This window comes from Pocillopora damicornis, chromosome 1 (assembly GCF_964200805.1).
Source record: "Pocillopora damicornis chromosome 1, jaPocDami1.2, whole genome shotgun sequence".
Classification (NCBI taxonomy): Eukaryota; Metazoa; Cnidaria; class Anthozoa; order Scleractinia; family Pocilloporidae; genus Pocillopora; species Pocillopora damicornis.
Genome location: NC_142670.1, coordinates 34584144 through 34599140, shown reverse-complemented (window position 1 = coordinate 34599140; position 14997 = coordinate 34584144). Strand labels below are relative to the sequence as shown.

Below are 14997 nucleotides of genomic sequence, written 5' to 3'. Positions count from 1 at the left end.
AGATTTTTTTTTCTCGGTGCACTCTAGTAAAATAAACACACAGTTTGCATCTTGTAGCAAAAGTCCTAAGTATAAATAATTATATAAACTTTCTAGTAGAAAAAATTATTTGTGTATTTGTGTATTTGTGTATATTTGTATATGTTCTTTGTGAGTTTTCTTTCGTAAAATGAATAAACGAACAGCTTGCATCGTGAAGCACAATTTCTAAACATAAAAATTTATCTTAACTTTCTATACATTACATTAAATAACCATTACATTAAATATACACTACATTAAATAACCTTCATTGTGAGTTTTCTTACATAAGCAATTTCTTTCTTTGATCACTCTACACAATACATTAAGATGTGTAGTTCAAAAGCCTAAAGCCCCGTTCAAACGGTCATGACAGTTGATGATAGTTAATGATAAAGCATGGAAGTTCTTGTTTAGACGCGCATGATAGTTAAAAACTATCATAAACTATCATGACCGTTTGAATGGGTTTAAAGGATGAATGAAAATTGTAGGTAATAGAAAACTGTGAAAAAAAAACGAAAAATAGAGCGAGGGGGGGGGGGGGGGCCAGAAGAGAAAGGATAAAAAAAAAAAAAAGGTTTAGTCTTGCTCGAATAGAAGGGTGACGCAAATTACTGCATCACTATGATTGGTCAATTTAGCAGGCCGTATTTCTACGTAAGAGCCGCTAAGTTCCCCATCTATTTGCACCAATAGATGAAATAAATATCTTACTAACCGCGTTTTTACAGTCCGTAATGTAATTTACGGAACCTCGTTTTGTCCGCACGGATTTAAAACCGAACGTACAAATACAGTACAGACCGAGAAAACGAGGCTATTAAGAGGTAAGTAAAACGTTACCTCAAATGTAAGGATATTAAGTTAAAAATTCCTGATATGTACATTCTTATCGAACAAGAAACTGTTTAATCTTTTAGCTAGGTCTGTTCACTTGAAACCCGCTAAAAAGAGGCAACGACTCGGGCAACTCAATTTATGGCTACGATTATTGTAACATCTAATTATTCTAAACTTGTCCGACTAGTTGCAGAGAAACAATTCTGTGGAAGATAGAAAGATAATAATTCCTCCAGTTGCCCTGAGCAAATTTTTCCGAGCGAACCTAATGTCCACGAGGTGTTGAAGGAACTTGTTAAAAGTGTTTCCCGGCCTTCATGCGAAAAATCCCTTTTAATTCAGCAATGATATCACGCCTTCATGGGGCAAATTCTTTCGCAAAGTGATGTGGGAAAAGAGCACTCATATTCAACTAGGTCTTTACTAACGTAACTAACGTAAAGATCACCGATCATTCTCGCTCTTCCGGTGGTATATTATCTCTGGTAACAAGGTCGAGTTTGATCATTATATGCCAGTTCACATTACCATACCCCATGTTCGTTAAGCACAACATTAACTCTCTACTTGTAGCCTTAGATCCTTTGTTCTGAAGCCAAGTTTCTAGTGCTGCCCTGCAGCGCTCCTGTCCATCCTCCTCTTCCTCTTGAATATTGGCAATAACACACTGCTTAATTTCCAATTCTCTGGCGAGTTTCTTCCACAATGGACCTGTCCTCAATTTCTCAGCTATCACATCAAGCACACCTTCAGTGGGCGGTTTCTGAATCAAAGCTTTAGCTGAAAAAAAAAAGTATAAATTAGTCGAATTTCACAACACAAATCACCTGATACCTTCTAAGGCTCTCTAATATTTTTACGATCTTCCGTCATCAGCAGGTAATTGTCAGTCAATTGTCTATAGTCCCCCCTTTTACTCTGTTGGCGACGACTGTTCCCCCGGAAAACCATATGATCCTCCACAAAAAAATCCTCCACCCTCCCCCCCCTCCCGGCGATTAATGGTGTCTGGTACCTTATGTCGTACGCCGACCGTGTCGTTTTGCTGGCTCACTCGAGGTTAAGGCGGCGTCTTTGTCAACGTGAAATTATATATTATGTATTACTGATGTTTTTTTTTGCATCGACAAGATCTCACCTGAAAATCTGTCCATTATATTCAGGGAATATGACCGATTTCCAGGGCCGGTTGACAGTTTTAGTCAAACCTCGGCTAAAAGATCACACATTTTCGTTCAAAAACAACACATGCTCTTCCAAAATAATGTTGCATGAAATAGTCTCACTGTGTAGTCATTACTTTGAAATTTCGCAACAAACAAAAACTTTTAACTTTACGTCGTATAGTCTGATTGTAAATCAAAAGTACCCATCCCCAGTAGGAGGCCGAAGTAATTAGAAAATGTTTTCCCTTTTCCGGTTAAAGCCTGCCTCGGGATTCTTCGTGCCATTTGGCATTTCTGCGAAGCAACTGAAAAGTGCAAGAATGTAACATGTTGGAAGGAACGAAAAGAGCGAACTGATGTTGTTATGAGGAACGTGAAGTGGTAAGCACCTCACGAAACTGGATCTACCTTTTAAGAGGTGACCTCCGATGTGATTGGTTCCCTCACTTCTTTGCAAACACTCAACGATCTTTTCAAAGCATTTTTGTTGGTCATCTGGTGGTAGGCTCGCCAGGTCTTTGTAAAAACTATATCGATTTTGTCCGTCGACGTTCCTATGAACATGACTTTCCCATATATTCCCCTGGTTCATTTCTTCTAACACTCCTCGACATTCTGCAAGGATGTCCGTAAACGGAGCATGGTGAAGAATGCTGTTGTCATCTAAAGGAACTCCAAAAAACTCCACGGGAGTCTTCTGCGAGAAAAATTGGGTGTAATTATCCAGTAGAACGCCCTTATCTGGCAGGGAAACGCCAACAGTGCGTGAAGGAAATAACTTTTCTATTCCAAATACTCATGTACTTTTCAATGGACTAGGCACGATTTATCACGAGGAGGGGGAGGGGAGGGGGAGGAGGGGGTATACAGACGCTTTTGGCAGTTTCACAGCACAAACTTTACCTAGTCCCCTCATTAGGCTCTGTAATATTCATATGACCCCACCCTTCCCCAGTGATTGGGAGTTAACCTAAATTCAATTTTCTTTACATAGTGCCCCTTTGTGCTCTGTTGGAGACGACTTTTCTCCCCTCCGTTACCCCTGAAAATGATGTGACTCCCCCTTCCCCCTCGTGATAAATGCTGACAAGCTGACAGATTCCAGTTCCTTACTAGGGTCGTAAACACTTTTTCAAGTCATTCACGATCATTTTCAATGGACTTTGGTTGCTATGCATTATATATTTTCCGGGAAGAGCCTGGGTATGTGCAGACGATTGCTGTTGGCTTTCAACGATGTTCTATGCTCCCAGCCTGCCCGCCCATCAGAACAAAGTCAGAAAAACGGCGTTTGACTTAGTCCAGTTTATTTTGCTTCGAGACAGAAGTCAAAACCACGTCTTTGCAGTATTGCTTTTTACCTAATGATACCTTTACCTTAATGTCTCTTTTTCGAGGGGGAAGGTCCATTTCTAGTTTGCACAGTTTATTTTCTGGCTTCTTTTCTCTGCTGTTGTAGAACTCAATTTTTAGCCATCCTTTGTCGACAACGCGTACCCTCAAACTCCTCTTAAAGGAATCATCTTTTTCAAATCTGCAAGGCATGGAGGAAAAAGTCTTAACGTATAAAGAAGATTAGGGATAATCGTCTTCTAAAGTTATCAAAATTTTTCCTAAGTTCTCGCTAGAGTGAAGTTCGCTAAAGGAAGTAGGTCATGAAATTGTGGGCCATTTGGAGCAATGTTGAAAAATAAAGGCTAAAAGCTGTGCAATAGCTAAGGCGGTACCTTCGTTACATGACCGTCATGATTCGAGCATTGATATTGCTCTGCCAAATCGCAGCTGCGAAAAATCATTTGATTATCAAGTTCTTACAACTAACACTTCTCCGCGCAACTTCGTCATAATGGTAGTATAACTGAAAAAAATTTCAGATTCACAAGGAGGCATAGTACATTGGCCGCTTGCAACCACAGCTGAATGTTCAGATGCAATTGTAATTTTTTGTCCACATAGATTTACTTTTCAAGTATTACATTCGTGCTTGCTATTGTGTACTTCAACTATTGTAACGGTTCTAGTTTCAAACATTCCATTTGATTTAAAATTATAACGTATTTGCATGTAACGTGTCAAAACATTACAACGCTGATGGCATGAGTCACACCGAAACATGGCTTTGAAAATTTCTCTTGTGAAACTGAAATCTATTTTAAGTATGGGTAATAAAATTATTTCGAGTGCAATTTGGTGTTAATAACCACGATTAAATTTTGTACAGACAACAAAATTGCACGAGCCCGTAAAGCAATTGCAATTTGTAGTCTTTGAAAAATGTACAAGTGCCTATTACACCAAATTGCAAGATAAAACATGTTATTACTTGATAATAATGTACATGAAAAAACATCACAGAGACACGACAAACGAAATTTGAAACCGTGCACGCGCTAGTTGCAATCTTCATTCGTGTTACATGATGATGCACTCGTTTTCAGCCAATCAGGAGCGCTTAATTTTTTCATGCATATTATTATAATAAAAAAGTAATGATCAACCACATTTAATCCATGAAACTTCTCCGAAAGTACAAACACTTTTTGGAACTTCACGCAAAAATATCCAAACACTCTGCAATCATTCTAAGACTTGGTCTGAAAATATTTTTTGATATGGTCCTCGACTAGCATTGTATGCTGCATCTTAAATTTCTAACATCTGATGGACAAACAGCCACTCGACCAGATGAATTTGCGAGTACTGACTATGTTCAAATTACCTCAAGAGAAGGTGACTCACCCACCATCATGGTCACAAAAATTTCACATTTCTTGTTAATCAATATTTTGTTATTTCAGATCAAACTAGATGTTCTAGGTATCGACAAATGCCTACCGAAGTGTTACCTGACAAAAAAGTCTTCTAAATCCGCGACCTCGGCCGGCTGAACCACGCTCCCTGAAAAAAACACATAAGCCACGTCGTGAGGTGCCATGTAATCCCATGCATTTTCTTCTTCCAACAAGAATTCCTCTTCATCTTTAATGTACTTCCGTGTCGCGTTACTTGAACTGCAAATCACACGCAGCATTTTTGTAGAACCTAAGCTGGTATTTGCTGGAAGACAAGCTGTAAAAACTGCCACTTGGGGCACATCTTCTGTGTTAAAGCTACGCGCGTATTTGATTATTGGTGACACAACTGGTTTAACGCACCAATCTATCCAGCCCCAAAGTCTGAAACGAAACAAAAGCAACACCAGAATTACCTCCTTCCTGCAACTAGCTTGAGCTTAAAACATAAAATAATCCCCTTGCCTTTCAAAAACTATATAACGATACTGATAATGATAATAGTAATAATAATATTAATATTATCGATGACAAAATCAAGCAAAATACAACAGAAGCAAAAGCAGAGCTCGTGGTTTTACAAAGCGCAAGATGTGAATCATTTGAAGACGGTGCGAACAAAATTTCGACCCCTGATTGACGAGTGAGGCGAATTTACATAGGTAAGTTGATGTTTGAAATCTAATATTCTTTCTAGAGATGCTTTTAATCTACTTGCAAGTAAATCAAATAAGATTGGGATGCAGGTGTATCGCAAGAAAATAATTCACGCTTTAAATAAACATCAGCTGTATGTTCCCCGATATTGTCGTGCTAATTTCAACCCGATCTACCTTGATTCCCTACGCTTTGTTTTGCTTCCAGTTATTTTTGTTCCGAGTTGAGGTTTTTCAAATATTGCTCCAGTAGAGACGCAAAGCACTCATAAAACATCTAAAAATTTGAAAGCAGTTACTTTGGCATACCTCGAGAAGTGCTTCACACTGAATTTGATGGTATTCCCCTCCAGCCAAGGGGGGGAATCAAGAACATCTGTAATTTCGGTCCATTCTCGTTCTGTTCCATCAGATGGTTGCAACAAGACTCGGGCACGGACTAATGACAGATCAGGAATACCCAATAACTCAGCAGCCTGATCCGTGTCTCTTAAGGATAACGGCAGCTGTACAGTGACTGGTTCCTGGAACTCCACCTCCTTACTGCACAGAACACTGAGTATCGGGCCGGCCAACATCTCCTTATTTCTTAACTCTCTGCTGCGAAATTCTTGTATCTACAAGCAATGGAGAAACGAAATTCAGTCAGTTGGACGAGAAAGCGAGCCAACACTAAATTGTGGCCAGCGTAAAATCCATTTCTAAAACAAGATAATTTGTTTTTATCAACTGAGTTGCTGATGTAAATTGCCCACTATAAAGAGATCTTGAGCTGACTTTTCGAGCGTTAGCCCCTCTTCAGAACTAATATTAATCATATGAAATATCCATTTATTTAAGACTTCACGTTGCCATGCATTGAGTGGTAAGAGAAGTTTTCCTCACTGTTTTTCTCGAACTTCGCTCTTGGTCGCATCTCGGAACAGATAATGTCCGCGGACAAATATCCGTGCACGTTTTCGCGCCAAATGAAGGCTACTGTTTATATATAGCAACAGAAAAAAAGAACAATTTTGGGCTTAACCAATTTAATAACTGGAAAAAGAAAACGAACTAAAAAACACTTTTTTGCTTGACTCAAAGAACCACAAAAAATATTTTTTGCCCAACTCAAAGAACCATGTAACTAGCCGTAATTGTTTTGCGCAATCAGATACTTACTGTGACAGTCACGTGCAATTCTTCTGAGGCGGAAACTGCGTTTGAGGGAAAGTGCACTTTGACCAATGGGAAGCCTGGTAATGAAAGGGTGGACGGTTGCGAGGTTATGGTGAACTTGTGGGCCTTGAGACGGCAAACCACTGCAAATGTGGAACACTGGGTAATTTTAGTCTCAGCAACAGGAAGGCAATAATCAGGAAAATCATCGCGATAAGCCATCTGCAGATCTGAAAATAAGTCAAGGATGAAAATTTAGAACAAGTTACCAGTTTAAATGAGGGTCACTGCACTTGATAACGCCTTGAAACTTCGTCGTTTTCGGCTCGTTTATTTTCCATTTGTGACTTGGTAGGTCGACACTCCTCTCTAGTATGTATATTATGGTGTTATTGTTGGAAGCTTTGTACTGTGTAAGTAATGTTAGAATGATAAATCATCAAACTAAGAAATGTTTGTTGCGCAAGTTATCTATTCGGTGGATCGTGTTCATATTAAATTCAAGTAGAAAAACACTAAACACAACAACACGGAACAAAAAAAAAACAAACAAAAGGAAAAACCTTGGTTTAGTGTTATTGTTCATTTCAAAGCCATACGGACCATTTTGAGAGAGCCAATTTTTATACTGTTTGAGTGAAGGGGGTTTTTGACAATGCAGAAGCATCAAAACATGAACTATAAATTCTTGGAAAATACAAGTTAAGAAATCAACAAGCAGACATTTTCAAATGAGACCTAATGTGTAGTAAATCGACGATAAAAGCCAGCCTCTACCTGATACAGATCGAAAGTCGACTGTTTCTTCAGCCTCTTCCCATTCATTTCTTTCTGCGTCTGTCAAGTTCTTTATCACCACTTCATATCCTCTAAGGTCCGGTCCGCTGTGCGAAATTCCCACAGTGACTTTTCTTTTGAACTGAAGACCTTCAGCGCCTTCTGCCGATAGTTCAAGAACATTACTAACCACGGCTTCATTTGGCTGAAGAGGAGGTGAACACAGGGAGGGTTTCCATCTGAAAAGAGTCAGCGCAGTGTCTTCAGCAACAAAACCAGGTGGAAATACCAAGTGAGTTGCTGCCTTCCTCGCGTCCCAGTGGCCACCACGTACTGTTACAGTGTCTCTGTGAGATTCAAGATAATAAATAAGTAATTTGTGGTAATCTTGTGACTGAGTTTGATTGATAGAATAGGTGATGAGACTTCCGTTAAAAAAATACTTTTCATCATGCAGTGGGAGAATCAAGAATGACTTCAAGTAACCAAAACTGAACTGACGATCAGTCATTAAACAATTCTTCGCGAAGGGTGACGGGAAAATGTCGAATTCTTCGACATTAACATGAATCTACATTTGTTCTATCACAAATACTGAAATCTGATTGGCTACGCTACTCGCTATTTATTCCGTGATAGGCAGTGAGAAAAGTGAGATGCATGACGTTTTGCGGTTGGGAACAAAATAAAATAAAAACATACACGAGCCTGTCTTGTTGTTAAGTTTCGGACGACTACTTCACTACTTAGACTACTCGCGAAGCTTACGGAATATGATTCTTACAGTCAAGTTCCTAGAGCAAGTATCAGAGGAACTGAATTTGTTTTTATTTTTTTTGTTTGTTTTCTTCCCCAGAAACATAGTAAAAAGATAGACAGCGGCTATTTTCAATTCAGTTCTTCGCTATTGTAATAATTTCCAGCGGGTTCATTATAGCAAAATACGGAGAATTCTCGACCAATCAGAGAGCACGTTTCCATGATCATCTGTGTAATCATTCGAAGATGAGATATTGAAAAACGACATTCTGTTACTTACTCGAAGATGATGGTTCTGTCCTCAGTTTGAACATCTTCATCTGTGTCTACTTGCTCCTCAGCTCCAACCTCACTCTCTTCTTCTGAACCAATTTCGATCTCCAATTCTTCTTCTTCACTATTCATCTCCTCTTCCTTCGGTGTAGGAGAAGTCTGTGCAGCTAAGGAGAAGATAGAAAGGTCAGGAGAAGGCAACATGCTATAAGTAAAGCCATGGAAATTAAAAACCAGGCAAGAAGGAAGTCTGGATCTTTGACAGCATGAACCATCATAATATTTCTCTTTCAGATGTTCGAGTTCGCGAAAATTCAAAATTCTACATAATTTTAGTACCTCTTGGCCTTAATTTGGCTCCTGGATGTCTCCCAGTTTCATTCAGCGCCTGGAAATAAAACACAACAGTTGAAGACAGAAGCTTAGAAACTACATGTATCTGAAATTTTAATGAGAATTCGTGGACCTGTTTGCCGCGATAAATCATGAATCAAAAAAGTTCATGTTTACTTATATATCCCGATAAATGTACAAGCTCATCTGTTTGCAATATCAGTGTCCAACAATGAGGATTTGTCGCCAGTGGTAACTGCATCAAATCAGAACAGAAAACAGAGAAAAACAGAACAAAAACATACATTAAATGATGGGATTAGCCCTTTTCCTCCCAAAAGTGACCAAGACAGAAGTTCTCCTTACAATACCAATGCAATACCAAGCAAAAAAGTTGTGAGAATTAAGAAAAATATCCATAAGGATATTACAAGTTGATCCAAAACCAAATTATCCAAAATAACATCATAAGAATTGTTTGGTAGAAAGTAAGGAGAATCACTAATAAGATCTTGGAAGTAAAAGAGTTACGTCATGTGTGTAAAGTGAAGAGAGAACAGCTGATACAAAAAGCTGCTTGCATAACAGACAGGCTCGACGTTTACTTTTGTTGATAAATAAGCGTGATCTTACCTGTAATGCAATTTTGTAGAACTTCTCGCTCGTGTAATCTTCAATGGACGATGCTAACTCCTTGAGTTTACGAAGAAACTTCTTCATTTCACGGTCCTTCATCTTGGCATGTTTTATCTCCCATATCTCCTCATAAAAGCTCAATGCTTCTTGTCCATACCGTCTGTACATATTTACTTTTTTGAGTTCCAGGCACAGATTGAGAATTCCCTCGATTGTTCTCTCCCTTTCCAAGCCGATCTTCTCTGTTTTTTCGTTACTTTTTCCTTCTTCCCACTGCTTTTGCCACAAATCCAACAATGTCTCTCGAAATTTCACGATCATTCCTTTTTGTCCTGTCTCTTTGTAAAGATTTTCTACCTTCATTTTCAATGACGCTTTGTCCGACCTGTCCTCTTTGTTTCCAAGGAAATCCACTCTCACCAGACACATTTTATACAAAGCCACCTTGTCCATTTTGTATTTCCTCACCTTCTCGCGTTCCTTAAGTCGAGAACAGAGCACCACTGTGTCATCCAAGAGATTTTCCCTCTCACTCAGCATGACACAGAGAGCATCATTATCAGTTTCCGAATGAAACTTCTCTTGAAACTCTCTCTCGTTGGCATTGCACCTCGCCTCGTAGAACCAAAACTGTTCCTTTTGTACTACAGCTTTGTCTTTTTTGTCATGAGCAAGATCATTCAGAGCATCAACGATGCCTTTGTTAAACATATTGAAAGTGAATTGTTGAGAAGCTTTCTGTTCTTCCCAGAAACGTTGACAAAACTTGAAAGCCTCGTTCCTAAATGACCTCTTCCGTAGAAAACTGAGTGTCCAACCACACATATCTTCCACACCTGTGATAATCTTTCGCCACACTTCACTATGGTTTCCTGCATCAAGTGACTTTTCCATCTCCCATGCTTCAAGAAACAGCTTCAAAGCTTCTTTTGGGTGTTTAAGATTGGCCTGAAGGACCCCTCGTTGAAAAATGCTGCGCACAGTCTGTGGGTGATTTCCGAGAAGCTTCATCCTTATGTTGTAAGCCCTCTCTGAAGGTTCAATTGCCTCTTTATATTTGTCTTGAAACATGAGTGCATTAGCAAGATTTCTTGAGAAGAGTGCCTCGTCCAAATCACCTAAAAGTTTAAGGTCCTCCAGAAGACTTAGTGCATCTCTGTACCATTGAACCGCCTTTTCATAATCTTTAAGGCCTTCATACGCAGTTCCAATCTGATTCTTGTACATTGGCATGTCAAAGTGATTCTCTGATCCTAATTTCTCTTGCATTTTGTAGGCTTTTTCATAGAACTCAAGTGCTTTCCTGGGCTGATCCAGATGAAAAAAGCTGTTTCCAATAGCATTGTAGCACCTTGCAAGATCAGTATGCTCCTTTAGCAGTGGTTCAGAGAAAGTTAAGGACAACTCCAGACTTGCCAGTGCTTTTTTATAGTCTCTGTTTCTCCAAAGGATTTCACCTTCAGTGTGCAAGTAAAGCCCCTTGGTGAGCATAAAGGATTCACTACTTTGATCTTCAACTTTCTCCAGTGAATTCAGAGCTTCCCTCAATGTTTCAAATCCTCTCTCTGTTCCATCAACATCTGAAACTTCCCTGGCTTCCCAGGACTTTAACTGCGCTCGGCAAAGAGAACCTATACAAAGATGAAGAATCAAACTAATAAACAGATATCACTGCTGATGAAGTGTGCTCAGTATCTATAAATGACAAAGTGTAAATTAATTATCACAAGACATATCTTTTTTTGTTTTCAATAACAGTTCCCCAAGAAGTGGTTTAAAATTTCACTTTTTTTGTTTTTCTTTCTTTCTTTCTTTTTTTCTTTCTTTTTTTACTATTTTTGTTATCTGTCTTATCCTCAGAGCCCCTCCTAAGTAGCTTCTCCCCAGTTCCCTTGTGGAATTACATAAGTGATGGTAATAGGACTTCTGGGAGTAAATTGGTGAATAATTTCAGCTTGGCTGATTGCACAGTGCAGGCTGGCTTAAAAATTAGTGGCAAAATTACCCCAGAGCTGCACAATACAAAAATTCCAATTGACTGTATCAACAGCAAAGTACAAGTAACAAAAGACTGAGACATAAAATATCTGCAAGTGCCATGACAGAGCCACCTTATTCAATATATCAGATTAAAGCTCATCAGAACCTGGATAGCCTCCTCACTAAAGATTTTTCTTGAGTTTGGTTTGCAAGGTATAAAATAAGGTAGTCACTCAAATTTCAGCGACTCATAGCTTTAGCACCAAAATCTAGTTAGCTATTCCAGATAGGTCAAGTCTGACATTTTGGTGGGATAATTGTGCACATTATGTAATCCAAAAGTGGCTCTGTCAAATTTTAATTACTTGCATATAGACCTCCTCCACTGTTCCAATTGCCAAACTGCAATAACAGTTTAAACGGCCATGTGTCATTACATTAACCATCATAGATGGCAGAAAGCCACAAGGTTATATGATAAACTGAATGTCTAAACTTAAGAACATGGGGTTTAATGATTGACAGGAGAGCTGATGATGGGGTTCAGACAAAAGCAAAAATATATAGAAAGGTGTTTATATGACAGGAATTCCCATGAGAGAATAATACTGCCTCTAATTACAAAAGAGATAATAACTTCATACTAACTGAGCATAAGGGCCATACTGAGGTATATTGGCCAGTATTGACGGTATGGACCGAGCATAGCTCCTTCTGTACTTAAATGACAGGGAACAATGTTGACCAGTATGGCTCAAGCAAGCAAGCAAGGTCAGTACTGTAGGTAATTTATTATACAGAACTTGGACCAAACTTTTTTATTTTGAGTTTAATGCCTTTGCAAATAAAAATACATGGCTTATAACTGTTTCTGAAGAAATGGTCCATATGGCAAAATCTCAACCAATTAAGATCCAATCAGAATACTCAGATTTACCTCAGGACTATCTTGCCATATAATAAAATAAGGTAACTATTGCAATAAGTTAAAACTACATGTAAGCTGTTTCAAAGAAACATCTTCCATGTCTCCCCAGACAATGAGGTTAAGCTAAATATGAGATTTGGACAATATCGATATCACATGAAAAGTTTCACTGCCCCTCACCTGTTTTTCCATCATCTTCACACATCTCAGCCCAGGAATGAAACACCTTGATTATTTTTTTATGATTCAGCATTGCAGTGAAAAGAGATGCAATCAAAGCAATCTCATGGAATTCACCTCGAACAATGAAATACTCTGGTTGTAAGGAGACCTCAACAGTAAACTCATAGTTTCCTCTGTCTTTCTCAAACAAGTGGAATGCTCTGACATATTCTGGCTCAATCAGTTTGGCAATTTTCTCCATCCTGGACATAAAAAGTTCATAAAAGCGTGCTTTTGCCTCCATGTAAGGAGCAAGAAAATCTTCATGATTCTTGATACTGTCAGCATACTTCCATAAGAGAGGGTGAATATCATACTTCCTTTCTTTTGCTTCTTCATCAACAACAGAAATTATTTGGCTGGCTACAAGACCCTCTAGTTGAACAGTGGCCTCTGAGGGGTCAACATCAAGAACTTTGGCAGCTGTTGCCACAGAGAAAGGCCCATGAAACAAGGAAACCACTACTGCAGATAACTTTAACCTTTCTGTGGAAAGTGTCTCAAACATTAAACTGACTGCTGACATCTGATTGATATCCACTCCTTCTTCATCAAAACCAGCAAGCTTTCCACTCACATCCAGCTCCACTTTCATTTTTTTTAGAGCACGCACAATTTCTGCAATAAGTTCTTCTGGAGATTTTCGTTCTTGTCGCATAATAGCTCCTAGTCCTTTTAGAAATAGAGGGAATCCTTTAGTGATGCTCATTAAATTATCCTTCTGCTCTCGTTTAACATTGGTCAATCCCTTAGGAAAAATTAGTTTCTCTGAAGAAATCCTCTCTAGCGAACCCACTTCAAAATCATCCATCCTTTTGGGACCTCTTAACTCAGTCTTAGAGGTAAGAAGCAGCTTTAAAGGAGATTGTTCTCCTTTGCTTTCTGAGAGCTTTGCCAAAAATTCCATAAAAGCCGTTTTCAAGTTTTTCCCTTCTTTACCTTTTCCTGCGGTAAAGAGGTCTACATTGTCCAGCATAAATAGAACGGCATCTTTCTCACCTTTAAACTCTTCAACCTTCTCTAGAACTTTGGTAACAACATAATTTTGATCAACACGACCAACTGGGATTACTAGTTCGAGAGAATACAGCATGTTGTAATAGATCGCTTTCATATCCTTTGCTTCTCGTAAATCAAAAACACGATAATTCCCTCGCCACTGTGAGCAAACTTCAATGGCAAGCTTTGTCTTTCCTACACCAGACGACCCAAACAAGTTTAGTACTCCGGTGTCTTTCGATTCCAGTTTTTTGTTAATTATTTTGATTTCTTCACTCCGTCCTTCTAACTCCTTCTCTGGATCACCTTTACCCAAACGTGAGGCCTTGAAACGATCTATATCTTTCTTAATGAGCTTCTCCTGGTCAGATTTTGTAGCAACGAAGTCTTCGATTAGGTTAAGTTTGTTGTCAGACACATAGCCGTGCTTTTCAAGAAGTTGAAAACATTTCATCAGATCGTGACTATCCAGCAGATCAAATTTCCCTCCATAATTCTTTTTTAAAGTTTTCACGATACTTTCTGATTCTACAGCTTTAAATTTTGGAGAAATGTCTTTGAAAAGTTGTTGTAAACCTGGCGCACTTTCGATACCAACTGCCGCCATCTTTGATAACTTTTTTTTCAACCACGATACTGCTGACCGCTCCGTATGTCCCCACGCGTGTACAGTGACAAGTCACGCGATCTCATCACGCATACCCCAAAATTTAAGTAAGTACAACCATTCAGGCTCGGTAGGTCAATCTCTTTTGGTCTTTTAAACCTTGATTTATTCACCCATTTATTCCTTTTTTTTTTTTTTGTAAACTTATATCATACATTTCACTTTTGTGCTACGATAACTAGGCCATCATTTACTTAGGAAAGATCTGAATAACACGGGACGCACCGTAATCAAAACTTCCCCTGGTCTGTTCCCGTGCGGCTTAGCACAAACTTTAAGCTTGCTCTGGCGTATTCATCTCAAACTGGGTGTAAAACTAACGTCGACTGCCTTTTTAATTCTTTTTTCTACTCTTTTAAACCACCAACTTGAAAGATACATTGATGTTAAAACCTGTTTTTAATCATTGTCCTGACTCCACTTCCTCTTATAGGGAGGAATTGAACCGAGGCGTTCCCAAGATGCTTGTTATGATTATTATTTTTACCAAAAGAGCCGACTCAAATTTAAAACGCTCTTCTGTTGCTCCAGGGATATAATCCCCGAGAGAGTTATCCGATGGCACGAAAACTAGGCTTTGCGAACACTGAAGCTTAGAGTGTAGTCAAGATTGGAGGAAAGAGGAGAAACGACGAGTTTGTAGCTGCTGACCGCAAGCGATACATAAGCTAATAGCAGGCTCAATTACATTGGACGCAGGATCTTGCAGATCGAGCAAAATTGATGATGGGACTAGGCAGGTGAACGGCATGAAATAAGCACTAGGCAAAATTGTTAATTTGCTACC

General features: G+C 39.0%; 1 protein-coding gene across 1 annotated transcript; it reads right to left on the bottom strand.

Moving 5' to 3' along the window:
• Positions 1 to 89: 89 nt before the first annotated feature.
• LOC113686846 (uncharacterized) lies at positions 90 to 14933 on the bottom strand. Its single transcript, XM_089202551.1, has 11 exons — positions 12503 to 14933; positions 9412 to 11045; positions 8785 to 8833; positions 8453 to 8612; positions 7414 to 7760; positions 6640 to 6866; positions 5788 to 6095; positions 4877 to 5206; positions 3408 to 3564; positions 2439 to 2727; positions 90 to 1644 (listed from the first exon to the last, which is right to left on the bottom strand). The coding sequence occupies exons 1-11, from the start codon at positions 14148 to 14150 to the stop codon at positions 1316 to 1318; spliced, it is 5478 nt and encodes a 1825-aa protein (XP_089058677.1). The 5' UTR covers positions 14151 to 14933; the 3' UTR covers positions 90 to 1315.
• Between the last annotated feature and the right edge of the window lie 64 nt (positions 14934 to 14997).